General features: G+C 42.1%; 1 protein-coding gene across 4 annotated transcripts in view; it reads right to left on the bottom strand.

The window, feature by feature from the left end:
• CREB5 (cAMP responsive element binding protein 5) overlaps positions 1-15,462 on the bottom strand; it is a 415,931-nt gene that overhangs the window by 250,891 nt on the left and 149,578 nt on the right. For all 4 annotated transcript variants that reach the window (XM_017956829.3, XM_021935938.2, XM_017956826.3 and 1 more), the window contains one exon: positions 2,792-2,964. In XM_017956829.3, coding sequence (XP_017812318.1) covers positions 2,792-2,964 — 173 coding nt within the window. The remainder of the gene's footprint in view (positions 1-2,791; positions 2,965-15,462) is intronic.

Here is a 15,462-nt window from a genome sequence, read left to right as displayed (position 1 = left end):
TTTTGACACTTAAATATTTGAGGTTGTGATAAAAATCAGAATATTACTACAATATGGTTCTGTGCAGCCTCAAAAAAATAAAATAAAGTAAGAAAAAAAAAAGCTATCTGCAATTTCAAATGCTCATTTAAAGACACAGTCCCTAGAGGGAACTCATGTTTTCAAATAAGTACTCATTTCCTCTTTCCTGAGAGAAATAAAAGAGTCAACCATCCCCAAATGTTACCACCTAGAGTTTCATACTGAATCCACTGGTGAGATGGATTGGGTTATTTCTTGCTGAGTCTCCAGGATCATCTGGGCAAGGTTTTGGATGGAGAAAAATGGAAATGACAAGATGTGTGGGTTTGAATCAACATGGCAAACACACCAGGGAGGAATCTGAATGAAAGAAATAGCCTCCCTCAGGCTTGGCAATGGGACAGAGTCCTAAAAGTGACAATTATCTCCTAGAACACACCAGGAGCGACACACAACACCCCAGGCTGGAGAATAAATGGGAAGATGGAGTGTGTCCAAAAGGCGTCCATACCAGAGAAACACCCGCCTCCATCCAGGCATGGTGACACGGCCTACAAATGTCACCCAAATGTACAGTCCTGGGCCAGCTGCGTAAATTATTGACAGAGTCAGCACTCATCTTAAACTTTAGTGCTAGCCCTCAAAAGACTGTTTCATAAAGACCAGCTTTGTGCTAACAATGGCTGAATACTAAAGGCCTCCAAAAGGGTAGTTGGTGGGGGGTGGCAGGGAGAGGGAGGCAGGAGAACTCCAGGGGGGAAGGAATGCTGTAAAACCGCTAGTAAACTCTAGCACATTTTATGTTTTTTCCCCTTGAAAGAAAAATAAAATAATTATAATTAGCTGGCCTAACTGTGAATTGTCTGCTGAAAGCCAAGCCACTTGAGAAAAGTCCCTGGAGATTTAGATGCTGTCTTTAATGAATCCACCCCACTCTCTTAGCATACTATGGGTTCTTGATTTAGATAGCGGCAACATTTGCTCTCATGGTCATTTGAGAAGAAAAGAAATCTTCAGCAGAGATACTTACTAACCTAGCATTGACTCCTTTCAACAAAGCCAAGCATTCAAAGGGCCAGGTTAATATTCTGCTTCTTGAATAGAAAACCAAATGCACCCACAGCAAACTCACAAAATGGTCATTATCATTTACCCATTACTCTCATTTCTTAAGGTGGGTCTTAATGTGTCACAGCCCATCCTGGTAAGTTGAAAATGTGAGACAAGGTGCCCCTTCTGGAATATCCTAGGGAGGAATAAGCCAGTGTTCTCTGCGGGTCTGGAATTCTTATAGCACCGAAAAACAAGAGGGAAAAGACCTACTGACAAATTGTGGAGCAGTTTCTAAGTTTTTAATTATCACATCCAATATTTGACTGAAAATTCAAACTGAATGTTGATGCACATACCAAACACAGCAAGTGCCCCTTCTCAATTTAAACAGAGAATTCTGGGAGCGTAGAGCAGCCAGTTCTCAGCAGCCAGCAACAGAACTTTATCACAGCTCTTTGGCTTAAAGTTATTACCTTTTCTTCCTAAGAATCCATGTGCTCTTAAATCTTTGATTTCATCTTTACTCTTGTGAAGTTGGAAAGAACAGACACCATCCTCATTCTGGGGATAAGGAAGCTGGGCCAGAGATACTGCGTTTCTGAGAAGCTCCCTGTAAATGTCCCCGCTATGGATCCTCAGACCACACTTCGCATAGCAAGGGGCTAGAGCTAATACAGGATACCCAGAAGGGAGAGCTCTTTCCATCACATGACATGGAGTGTCTGGGGTTCAATGACAGGATCTTTCCACCAATTTTTCCTCAACGCCTCAGTATTGTCTATTTGCATAGATGAGAGAGAGGGGCCTGCTTTCTTTGTTTTGTCTACTCCGGGAATCAGCATGGACCAACGCAGAGGAAGGAGAGGGCTAATAAGGAGGCAGTAACAAGAAGAAGGAGCAGGGAAGAATGAGCAAAGGGCAGGACGACTAAGGAAATACGGTAGTCCCCCTTATCCGTGGTTTTGCTTTCTGCAGTTTCAGTTAATCATGGTCCAAAAATATTAAAAGGAAAATTCCAGAAATAAACAATTCACAAGTTTTAAACTGCTCACCATTCTGAGTAGCATGATGAAACTTCATGCCATCCCAAGCCATGCCCCCCAGGATGTGAATCATCTCCCTGTCCACCATGTCCAGGCTGTGGACACGCCCCACCCAGTAGTCACTTAATAGCTATCTCAGTTATCAGACGGAAAACACATATTATACACAGGGTTTGGTACTATCTGCACTTTCAGGTATCCACTGGGCAGCTTGGAATTTATCTCTCACGGACAAGGAGGGATTGCTGCACACAGAAGATGAGGTGATGAGTGTGGCAGCTCCCAGGAAGGGAAGGGCACACTCTGTTGGAGACAAGGCTGAGCTGGTAGAACTTCCCTCCACCATGTTTGTTCTGTGCACTATACTCTGGTCTCCATAACAACCGTGGGTTTTCCCACAGTCATCTTAAAGTTCACAAATCTTGTCTGAAGAAATGATGACACAGAATGACTTGCTCCCCACCCCACCCCTACCACCCAAAGTCCAGGATCAAAACAGCTTCTACCAAGCGGAGACTCTTCCCTTCTCCCATCAAAAGCATCACTTTGTGCTCTAGGCAATATCATGCCGGCCAGAAAAACCAACCAATCTGAGCATCAGAAACCAGGAGAAAGTCCAGAACATTTCCTGAGCTCCAGCCAGGACCCAGGGACAGCCGAGAAGGGCTCCTTACCCAATCTGGCGGTTGGTGGAAGGTGCCTGGGTGATGACGGAGCTGGACTGGGGTGACGGCATGGCTTGCTGAATCACAACGCTGGTGTCGTGGTTGGGCAGCCGAGCACTGCTAAGCTGGTGAGTTCCGGGCCCTGTCATGGCCCCACCAACTGCATTATGCATTGAGATATTCTGCCAAGAGAAGACACAGTGGAAAGGTCAGGAGGAGTCAATGTTTTTATTCTACTCTCAAGCTCTCAAAGGCCAAAACTGGGAATCTAGTCATGTCAACTATATAGAGAGTTATGGCTTCCGGCAAGCCGCAGGCCCATTCATCTTGTTATAACATACAGCTACGAGGAGATGAAAAATAACTACTCACCCTTAGAGTAAAGCACGTGAGAAAATGCCTTAAAGTTTCCTCATCACTGTCCTGCCATCCTGATGTGAGCTTTGCATCAGAGACTTTTAGTGCGTGCCTTCTCTGACTGGGAGGATGAATATCAGATTTGAAAATGATTTTTGTGATAAGTGCATAATACTGTGATTTAGTGTATAGTCATTCTGCATCCTGCTTTGCATGACAAGCACACTGGTTTTTTCCTTTCATTTTTAGTCCTATAAGAGTGCCCAACCATATATATATATATATATTTTTTTTTTTTTTTTTTTTAAAGAAAACGACTACCTTTCCAAATCATAATCTGAGGACTCAGGACACAAGCTCAGTAACCTGTGGAATGAGGTTGGATGACTGAAATACATGACAAGACATCTGAGATCCAATGATTAGAGCAAGAGTTACCACTTTCTGTTGTATTTTCATAAAATCCGTCTCTCACAATGCATGGAGTAATGGAAACACAGAACAATAATCGAGCATCTAGTTACTTATTCCCTGTCTTTTCCTCTGGAACATAGGATGTTTGTATTCACAGCTCTATCCCATGGTGCTTGGATCACAGTAGGCATTCAGTAGATGTGTGTGTGTGTGTGTGTGTGTGTATATATATATATATATATATATATTTTTTTTTTTTTTTTTTGAGGCGGAGTTTCACTCTTATTGCCCAGGCTGGAGTGCAATGGCACAATCTCGGCTCACCGCAACCTCCGCCTCCCGGGTTCAAGCAATTCTCCTGCCTCAGCCTCCCTAGTAGCTGGGATTATAGGCATGTGCCACCAGGCCCAGCTACTTTTTGTATTTTTAGTAGAGACAGGGTTTCTCCATGTTGGTCAGGCTGGTCTCGAACTCCCGACCTCAGGTGATCCACCCACCTCGGCCTCCCAAAGTGCTGGGATTACAGGCGTGAGCCACTGCACCCGGCCAGATGTATATTAACAGCATGGATAAACCAGTGAAAGAACATGAGATGCCTGAGTCACTGACAGGACCTAATATCATGTATTTATTTCTGATGCCTTCAAATGAAGGCTTATTTGTTTAAAATTCAAAAGTAAGTAAAATATGTGAGAGAGCTCTTCATGGAAAAGAAAGTTATTCAGACAACCAGAGAAAATTCACACTGAGCAGAGAAGGCTGATCAACACATTGGGACCAAAAGGTCAGAAAGAAATTTAGAAACCAGTAAAGAAAGAGAAAGCGGCATAGTGCTTATGCCTGTAATGCCAGCACTTTGGGAGGCTGAGGCAGGAGGATCACTTGAGCCCAGGAGTTTGAGGCTGCAGTAAGCCAGGATTACACCTCTACACTCCACATTACAGCCTGAGGGACAGAGTGAGACTCTGTCTCGAAAAAAGAAAAAAAGAAAGAAAGAAAGAAAGAAAAGAAAGAGAAAGAGAAAGTTCTTGGCCAAAAAGTAATAGGTAAGGGCAATAAGTAAATCTCTACAAGTGGCAAGGTACAGCTCTTCAGTCTAGAAGGGTGGGGAAATTTAAGAGGTCTATTAGACAATAGGTTGAGGATGGGAGGGGAAAAATGGAGTGTCACTAGCAATTTACTAAAGAAAAAAAATATATATATCTGTTTGCGCTTCGGTGTTAGCGAAGAAAAAATAAATGTTACCCAAGAGAACTAGAAGTGGTCCTTTGAAGTTCTTCTGCAAAGAAAAGGATTTCCTGCACTACGTGTTAAATGATGGTGATAACATATACGGTACTTGGGGTGGCTGTGTCCATCACATTGCACCTTTCCCAGGTTTCTGATTTCTAAATTCTGACCACACAATTTGTCAGGAATCCAGATGGAAACTGGGCACCTGGCTTAGACTGTGAGCCTACTGTGTTGTCGTGGGACCCCAAAGGCAGGAACAGGCTTATATATACTCACAGTCCAAAGGCTTCTCTTACACACTGGAAAATTTTTCTGACGTGGGAAAATACTGTGATTGGGTAAAGTAAGATGAAAGGAAATGGCGATCTGCATTGGTGGCAGTGCAGGAACACACTTTTTATAGGATCTAGAGATTTAGAGAATTGGACTAAAAATGATAATGAAAATAAAGAAAATTGTGTTATTTCTTTTGAAAGTGAACCTTGACAAACTTATTTCCCTGGGTCTTAATGAGGTCAGAAACTATAAGTATTATTTTGTCCATTGTTTAAGTTCAAAGACACTTAAAATTTTTCATCTAGCTCACAGTCACCTACTCTATCAATAATAGATCCAAGGCACAGAACCATTTTTGACTCTCCTTTTAGAATTATTGATGCTGTACAATTTAATTTTTAAGATCACAATCTTTAAATTCACAAAGAAAATTATAAAACATATGGACTCTCCTTGAATTATCCTGGATGCCTCTTTTCCATCACGCTCTTAGGCAGTTTCCAAGTCCTACAAATTTAACTAAGTGTCCCTCATCTCTTCCAATCTTTCCATCCATCCTTCCACCAACCTATAACCAACTGCCATCATCTTCTATCCTTGTCTAGACAATGGTCTCCTTCATGCACTCTGGCTTCTCTTCCTCCTTTTTCCCCTACTACAGCCACTGTGATCTTTTCAAAATGCAAAAGTCATCACATCACACATGGCGTATGTGAGGTTCACCTCCCACTCATTCTCCAGAACATACACCCTAAGCCATCGGTTTGGAAGTCACTGGCAGCACTCCTTGTATGCCTCCAAAGCCCGTGTAGGACTCTTTCTACCTCCCAGCTCAGCTCACACCACCTCTACTCTTGCTCCCTGTGATTCATTGCACATTCTAATTTCCTACCCTCACACTAACCATACTGTGCTCCAGCATCGGGCCTTGTATGCTGCTTTCTAACGCCAATGCCCTTGCCCTGCCTGTACCTTCAGACCTCAGAATCAATCAACATGTAGGTAAGCCTTTCCTGCCCACACCCACCCAAGTGATGAGCACCATCTCCTTTTCCTTTACAGTACAATGGCTTACAATTGTTCTTGATTGTTTGATTAACAGCTGTTTCTCCCCTAGACTGTAAGCCCAATGAGAGAAGAAACTACATCTGATTTTACTCCCCATTATGTCTCCATTGCCTAGCTTTGTGCCTGACATATCAGAGTGTTCAATAACTATTGAGTGAATGGGTGAACTATAACATTCCTAGAAGATTCCATATGATGAAACATTACCTGTTTGTTCCCTGGTCCATTTTCGAGAGTGCTAATGTCCTGTCTGTTCACCTTGCAATATGCAAGTATGCAATAATGCAGTTTTAGATATTAAGGTATTGTTAAATTATGGTTCAGTTGTGGGCTGAGGAAATAGAGAGGATCAGGATTAAGAAGAAAGCCACAAGCCTTGTATATATAAAAAAAAGTAAAACCTTTTTAAAAATATTAAAGGGGCCATTGAAGGAAGATGCTGAGAGTTGAGCTTCCAATCTTTGAGCACTTTGGCTCAAATGATGGACACAACCACCATTCCTTACATCCACCATGGAAAAAGACAAAGAAAACTGGCTTATGCTGCAGCACAAATAGGTTTAATTTCTTCAGAGTAAAGCATGTTAAATAAGAGAAAGAAGTAATCCCCTCTCCCCAGAAAAGCTTAAGAATCTTCTCTGAGAATCACCAAAAGGAATACTAATCACTATCTAGGAATATGTCCAACATTCTCCTTCATCAACACTTTAAAGGCATCTCTTCATCTCTGTGATCTCTACAGAAATGAAAAAGGCTCCTGAAAGACGTATTCTAGCTCTTCTGTAATCTCTTCTTTACCCAACGCATAAAATCTGCAAATTCTCCAGTCTTCTCCCAGATCCAGAGAGTAATTTCAACACATTTTGGAAAAATAAACAACCCAGCAAAAGCATTATCATTTCACACTAAGAGAAGGCAATTTTTTTTCTTTAAGCATTACATAGTAACTCAAACACGAAATTACTTCCTGAGTTCACATTGTCCCAATTATGGGTTCAAAACCTGTCTTCATCGATAAAAAAAAAAAAAAAAAAAATTGCATTTTACCTCCAGATAAATTAAATCTCCAATTTCAAAAACACAAAGAGTAACTCTATCTTGCTGAGTTATTTCTGATAGTACAGGTGGGTAGATGTGAAGCTGGTGAAACAATATCACCAAACTAGTGGATGGATGTCAGTATGCAGGGAAGGACCAGAGGTGTTCCTCGAAGCTGCCCTTGGCCTTTTCTTGTTCAACATTTTTTATCAACAGTTTGGATGAAGAGGTAAAAATCATGCTTGTCAAATCTGCAGTTGACACAAAGTTGGGAGGCATAGCTAATGTTCTGGATAGGATAATCAGGTTTTACTTGAGCCAACTGTGTGATCTGGCCTCCAAAAATGCTAACATAAATCTAGGTTGCTTTATGAGAAGTGAAACATCCAGATCTAGAGAAATAATTATTCCACTGTAGAGTACATTGGATTGACCACATTTGGCCACCACATTTTAAGGGGAAAATTGACAAATTAGTGTGAATTAAGGCATCCAAAATGTATCACAGGAAGAGCAGTAGAAGAATCAGAGAATATTTAGTCTGAAGAGGAGACTTAAAGGGTCATGCTAACTGCTTTAAAATATTTGCAAGATTAGACATAGTCTGTGTTGCTCCAGATGGCATAATTTCATTTCTTTTCTTGTTTTTTGCTTGTTTGTTTGTTTGTTGTTTGTTTGTTTTTTTCGATGGAGTCTCCCTTTGTCACCCAGGCTGGAATGCAATGACGCGGTCTCAGCTCACCGCAATCTCTGTCTCCTGGGTTCAAGCGATTCTCCTGCCTCGGCCTCCTGACTAGCTGGGACTACAGGCACATGCCACCACACTTGGCTAATTTTTGTATTTTTAGTAGAGATGGGGTTTCACTATGTTGGCCAAGCTGGTCTTGAACTCCTGACCTTTTGATCCACCCACCTCCCAAAGTGCTAGGATTACAGGTGTGAGCCACGGCACCCAGCCAGAGGGCATAACTTCAAAAATGTAATAATAATGATAAAAGTCAATAATAATTACACTTTGAGTACCTATGTTGAAGCAGGCACAATAGTAGATGCTTTATAAACTGCATCTTTAGTCTTCACAATGACCCTTAAGAGTTAGGCATTACTATCCTTATTTTAAGATGAGAAAAAGAGTAAACTCCTCACCAACACCAATACCATGCCACTCACCTCTGGCCACCCTCACTCCTAACGGGATGATACTTTCAAGGTACAGATACGACCTTCATGTCAGAACAAATTTACCAATATGTAGAGATATCCAAAGACACAACAAGCTGCCTGTAACATACTGAACTTCCTGGCACTAGAGTTAAGCCAGGATGAGTGGCCATTTGTCAGCTATGTCACCAAAAGGATTCCTGCCTCAGAAGGGAGATGGCACCAGATGACCTCCAAGGTCTCTTTTATTGCTAAGATTCTCTCATTTATGATACATGGTTCATGCTTTGGCTCAACTGTTTCCAAATGATTAGTAATGTGTAATAGTGTTGAAAATATACAGGCTTGGGAGTTAAGAGGTCTATTCTAGTCCAGTTTGTCTACCGTTCCTTGTAGTCATGTAACCTGGATGAATCATTCAACCTCGCTGGGCTCAGTAGCCTCATCATTAAAGGAGGGGGCTGGACCACATGGTCTTCATGATCTTTTCCAGCTCTGATACTCCACAAGTTTCTTCCTATGTTATATTTTATGAGACACTAAATATCCAAACAGACTTTTAGACTCTGATTCATGGACCTACAAACGTTGATTTTTCTCCATAACCATAAGCTTTTGTAGAAGTGAGCCTTCCAAAAATTATAGCTTTCTGCCAAACCCCAAGGGATCATGATTCAAGAAACAGATCTAACAAAAAGTACAATCTCTCAACCACCAAAGATGAGAGCTCCACTTTAAACAAACGATCTTCACCGAAATTTCTCCCTCTTTGATTCACATTTCTCAGCATGTCCTTTGACTTCTTCCTTTCCTCAAGTATTTTGGGATGCTTTGCTCTCCATTCATTATTGTTCTGAGACATAAAGGGTGTGAATGAAATGAGAAGCAGGGGAATAATGAGTCTTGATTGCATACTCCTGAGCTTGAGGTAGAGTGGTAATTGTCTTTCTGCATGCATGGGCTTGGTATACAAAATGCAAAAAAAACAATCTGATGCACATAAGTATACATCCATGTTCTTAAAAATAACTATAATTTTAGGGTGTGGTAATGAAGGATGAAGGGAATGGACCACAATTGAAAGTGAAGGTTGGAGCATATAGGCAACGTGATGTTGATTCCTGTAAGGTCTCAAAATGTTATCTGCAAATCTATATTCCATCCAACTGCCACTGTGGGGAGACTTTATGGGATTTTCCATAAAGAGCCAGGGTCATCTTAACTCACAGTTACGAGTTGTGCAATCTTAGAGTTGTCTGCATCTTAATGATGCCTGGGCAGTTATGAAGACTTTCAGAAGTTCCCAGATGTAAACATCCCTGAACTGCATCCAAAAGATATGCAAGACATTCACAGAATAACGAAGGTTCTAACCCTCTGGAAGCTACTAGGCTTTCTGGAGGTATAGAAAGGATGTTAGAGAGTCCTGATTCCCGCGTTTTGTGCTCTCAGGAGCTATCTATCAGGACAGGTATTTTTTGGATCTTACTAAGAGGACAGGCCGCCCCATGACCAAGGGGATAGTGAGGTGTCAGAAGAGACATGGAGTAGAGGAGGGCTCCAGGGACCATGCAGGCCACCTCTCCCTCCTAGCATTCTGTGCAGCACAGTCACACAGGGCAAGGTGGACAACACAAGGTAAGAAAGCATCTCAGGTCATCTCTTCAGAAGGGAGAGGAGAGCACAGGGGACTATGAAAACTCTAGCCTTGATATACACATTTACATTCTGCTTTTTAACTAAGAAAATTAGCCAGGCATGGTGGCACACACCTGTGGTCGCAGCGACTTGAAAGGCTGAGGCAGGAAGATCACTTGAGCCCAGGAGGTTGAGGCTGCAGTGAGCCATGATTATACCACTGCACTCCAGCCTGGGGGACAGAGTGAGACCCTGTCTGGAAGTTAATTCTTTCATTCATTTTGCTTTTTCAGTTTGCTATTTAACTCTGACAAATTCCAAGAGGTACCATAGCATAAAAGAAAAACATAAGGACTAGAATGGACCAGACCTAGGATCAAGTTTGCATCAGCTCCGTCATGTCTGGGGCACATCATTGAAGTCCTCTGAGCCATACCTTTCTCATCTTTAAAATGGAGATAATCATCTAAAGGACAGGATTAGCATCAGAATCATGTGAGATGACGGATGTCCCAGCACAGTGTCTGAAAACAAAAATGTACTTCTTTCCTTTCAGTAAAGTCCAGAACATGAGGCACAGAGACAAAATGTACAGTCTAGTGGCTGCTCCCCATGACTGATATTAGTATTAGTAATACTAATAATGGCTAACACTGATACAGCATTACTGTATGTCAGAAAACTCATTTAACCCTTCTCATCAGTCTAGAAGGTAGGCATATGGTTACTACACAGTTGAGGACATTGATGCAAAGAGGTTAAGTGACTTGCTCAAAATCACACAGCCAACAAGTGGAAAAGCTCAGCTCTAGGCAGTTTGGCTTCAGACCTCTTAACCAGGCACATCACCACTAATTCCTGCTGCTTCTAAAGTCTTGTTGTACAAATATTTTTTGTAGAAAGTGACTTGGCAAAAACTAAGGTATGCCTGCTATTCTTACAATGGGCACTATAAATGAGTGATTAATTAATATTGGTATGTGGTCTGAGAAATACACAACAATATATCTGGCGTACCACTAATCTGGATCAATGTCATCACCACCACCTTCACAGCTGGAAAAGCTTGGATATACACCGTGAATTCATTTCAAAATGTCTGATGAGTGTCCCTTATCTAAAAGTCATGCTGCATGCATAGGCAGCTCCCCTTTGACTTGAGGGAAGACATCACAGTAGGTAGAGAGGCAGCTTGCACACTGATACAATCATCAGTGGCTTTAGCCCCCTCACCCATTGCCAGAAGCAGACGGCCCCCATAAGGGAGGTTCTAGACTTGAGGCTGTCAGCTCCTGAGCAGCAAGATCTGCCCAGCTTGCTGAGGCTCCCCTCCAATCCCCAGAGCTCTGTCATTCTTTCTAGAAAATACTGGGTTTGAGGCAATGGAGCCCTGAACCATCCCTGTGAGCATTTGATAGCTATTCATTTAATCCTGTAGTCAAATACTCAAGACAACAAATACCTTCTCAGGTGCCACCCTTGACTGTGAGAAACAGTTTCCAAGTGTCTCTCAAAGAAAGATTCTGCCCCTTCCTGGTCAGTTTCTTAACGCCTTGGACTGTCCATGTTTCTGTTCTCATCTCCCACATTACTGTCTTGGTTGTCTTTGCTAAATATAATCATATGGGTTAAAAGGAGAGAAATAGCTGTACTTTATTCAGGTTACTGGAATCAAGATTGAGCAAATTTCTTTGATTGATGTATCCACCAAAATCCTGGACGTCAGAAACTAGTCTCATGCCATTAAAAATCACGTAACTGGCCTGGCTGGTGGCTCACGACTGTAATCCCAGCACTTTGGGAGGCCAAGGCAGGTGGATCACCTAAAGTTAAGAGTTCAAGACCAGCCTGGTCAACATGGCGAAATCCATCTGTACTAAAAAATACAAAAATTAGCTGGGCATGGTGGTGGATGCCTGTAATCGCAGCTACTTGAGATGCTAAGGCAGGGAGAATTGCTTGAACCTGGGAGGCAGAGGTTGCAATGAGCCGAGATCACGCCACTGCACTCCAGCCTGGGCAACACAGTGAGACTCCATCTCGAAAAATAAAAATGACATAACTGTTTACTGTTCTTGGAGCAGAAAACATGCTGTGTTCACCTGAAAATAACCAGTGCCTGCCTCCATGCTGTGTGCTTGGTAGATAGCAATGGATTCAATTATTCTGCAAATAAATGAATGATATGTGATCTTCAGCAAGCTTATAGCACCTCTGTACTTCAGTTTTCTCAGTTGTTAAATAGAGACAACCCTATCTGATAAAGTTTTTGTAAATATTAAATCAGGTCATACAAGCAAAGCATTTAATGCAATGTTGGACAATTAACTGTCCAATAAATGTTAGCAGCCATTATTCTAATTATCACTACTCTCATCATCATTACTATCATTGCTAATACCAGATAGTATCAGCTAACTATTCCTTGGTCCTCCACCTTATCCCACACACACTTCTTTCACAGCCCTTAGAACACACTGGTATATGTATTTTGTTTAAAGTCAGTCTTCCTTCTAGCTATGAACACTTTGATGATGGGGAGAGGTTCTGATTTCCTATCATTGTCCTCAGGGCCTAATACAATGCCCATCACATAGATGTTTGCTGAGTGAGTATATAGAACAGTACAATGAGTGCTGTGGAACAAGAGAAAATAAAAAGTCAGCCCTCTCCTTACTACAGTGAGCCTCCAACTTAGAAGGAATATGAACAGTAGGGAAGAGAAAGGATGAAAAACACATGAATCTGAAAAATACCTTCACACACACACACACACACACACACACACACACACACACACACACTGTGGAAGCAGAGAAAGATGTGTCACCGAGAGCCAATTATTCCATGTTCTGAAGGGCAAGGGGCTGGTCAGCAGGTCTGTGTTTTCATCTAAACTCCAACACTAAACACATGATCCTGCTGAACTTCTCCAGTCTGTCGATTTTGTCTTCATGATTCCCACATCTGCCTTGCCTTTTCTTGACCCTCCCACTAGCTTTAGACGTCTGTCACCTCCTGTCCTGATCATACAATTGCTTCCTACTGATATAGGAGCCTGGTTCCTGGCTTCCAATCCTTTTAGTCCCTCCCCGAACACTCCAGACCCTGTTCTCCAATTAATTGATGTAATTCAGCACTTTCCTAATGCTACTCTCCAGCTCTGAAACCTGCTATAGCTCCCCATTACCGTCAGTAAAAACCCACACTTAGCCTTGCTTTCAAGACCCCATATTTCCGGCCTCATCTCCTACCACTATCCCCTGTGCAAACCCTAAACTCCAGCCACACTGGTCTATTCATTACACAACAGGCGACTTCAAATTTTCACCTTCATACCTTTGCCTGTACATGCCCCAGACCTAGAATTTCCTCTCCTTCTCTCTGCCTAGCTAAATCCTGTCCTCTAAGCAATAAATGTGTTGATTGATCAATGACATTTTCTCAAGTACAAAATGAGGATCATGTACCCTTGCTTCCTTTGACCTACAAAGTAAAGATATAGCAATGGTTTGAAAAGAGCTTTAGTAACATACATATTATCTTACAACCCTGTGCTTCTCTGCTCTGACATCCTTGTTCTTAGAATGATTCCCTTTCTCTCCCCTTTTCCAGTTCATCTTAAACGTCACCTCCCTAGCTAAAGGTATTCCACCTGTTTTCTACTTCAGCAGCCCAATCCTTTCACCTATAGCATGTTTCACAGTGTGCAATTGTCATTACTATTATTTCCAGTTCACTGTACAATAAATTCCAGGAAGAAAGGAACACAGCCTCTCTTGTTTTCTCTTCTATCGCTAGCACCTAGCTCAGTGCCTGGCACAGAACTATATAAATTACCATTGGTTGGATAGATAAATGAACTGTGATTTTTGAGGTGTTGAAATGTGACTAAAGAGCAACTGATAGACAATTTCCTCTTGTCTAAGTCAGGAACATGGTCATCTTAAGCCTGTGATCCTAATATGAAAAGATAACATTGGCTGGGTGCAGTGGCTCATGCCTATAATCCCAGCTCTTTGGAAGGCTGAGGTGGGTGGATTGCCTGAGCTCAGGAGTTTGTGACCAGCCTGGGCAACACGGTGAAACCCTGTCTCTACTAAAATACAAAAAATTAGCTGGGTGTGGTGGTACATGCCTGTAATCCCAGCTACTCAGGAGGCTGAGGCAGGAGAATCGCTTGAACTTGCGAGGTGGAGGTTGCAGTGAGCTGAGATCATGCCACTGCACTCCAGCCTGGGTGACAGAGTGAGACTCTGTCTCAGAAAAAAAAAAAATTGCTGATTTGTGTTATCCTAAGTCATATCAACACGCAGAGGCCAGAGGCCAGCAGGCAGCTTAACAGTCTCCCCAATTTACCACGTGTCTGGTCAACCAGAGCCACTGATGGAAGTGAGGGCCCTTCCAAGTGACTGGAAAACTGACAGGAAAAACCAAAGCAACGTGACTAGAAACAAGTGAGGAAAGGAGTCCCGAGGCAGGTGTGGGGCAGATAAACAGAAGGCAACAATGACCTTGCCAAGCTCTCACACCTGTGTGGTATGGGAGAAGAAAGGGTATTTAAAAATCACAAAAGGGGTGCAGCGCGTGCAGAGAAATGCTGAGTATTTGCACACTGCGAATCTAGTCTGGTCGTGCAAGAGGCAAATGGCCCATTCTAGAATTACTAAACAAATGTCTCTCCCTTCCTTACCAGAAATTTGCAAAGTTACTAAAAATAAGGACATGTATAATTACCACGAGGATGCTGAAGGGTCTATTTCTTCAGCATTTCAAAAAGACTCCAATGCATACCTACTTAGTAACCAGAAATATAAATGTAGCACTCTCTGGAAAGCTGCTAATGATATATTACAGATCTAAGAAGAGACTCACCTTTGCCTTTCCCTTGCCCAAGCCCCCCTTTCTCAGCTCCTGTTCTCTCCTGGCCAAAACAGCTGGAGGGTAGGGCTGGCTAAACTGAAATTGCTTGAAAACTCCCTTGCCTGGAGCATTGGTTGGGCACCTGCATTCTGGAATAGTTGGCAAATTATACTCTTAACATAAAATAGAAATGCTATCTTCAGTGGAAAGGAAAATGTGCTACAAGTTAGACTTCCTCCTCCAAAACAATAAAGAAAAGAGGTGCTTGCTGCTTCATTTCACTTCTGGTGGAACCTGTCAGGTAGCTCTTCATGAATGGCCTTGCATTGTAAATTGTCTAGTACTTGCAAATGTAAGTTACTGCTGTGCTGTTCTAATGATCAGTGTTAATTCAGCAGCCTATTTCTATCCTGGGAAGTGGTTGTTTCACTGGGGAATAAGTACCTTTGAACCGCCGTTGCTTCCAACCAAACTTAATCGTCATTAACAGTATTTCTTTTTTCTTAAAGCAAAAATCAAACTAAGTAATGCAACAGAGAAACTCAATGAGAGGCTTAGTCTGTCTTATTTTATGACATCTGAAATTAAAGAGATAACATTTTTCCTTCATCACAGCAAACAAAACAGCATTT

This window comes from Papio anubis, chromosome 4 (genome assembly GCF_008728515.1).
Source record: "Papio anubis isolate 15944 chromosome 4, Panubis1.0, whole genome shotgun sequence".
NCBI classification, from domain to species: domain Eukaryota; kingdom Metazoa; phylum Chordata; class Mammalia; order Primates; family Cercopithecidae; genus Papio; species Papio anubis.
The sequence above is the reverse complement of the archived record's forward strand: the minus strand, read 5'-3'. Positions and strand labels throughout refer to the sequence as shown.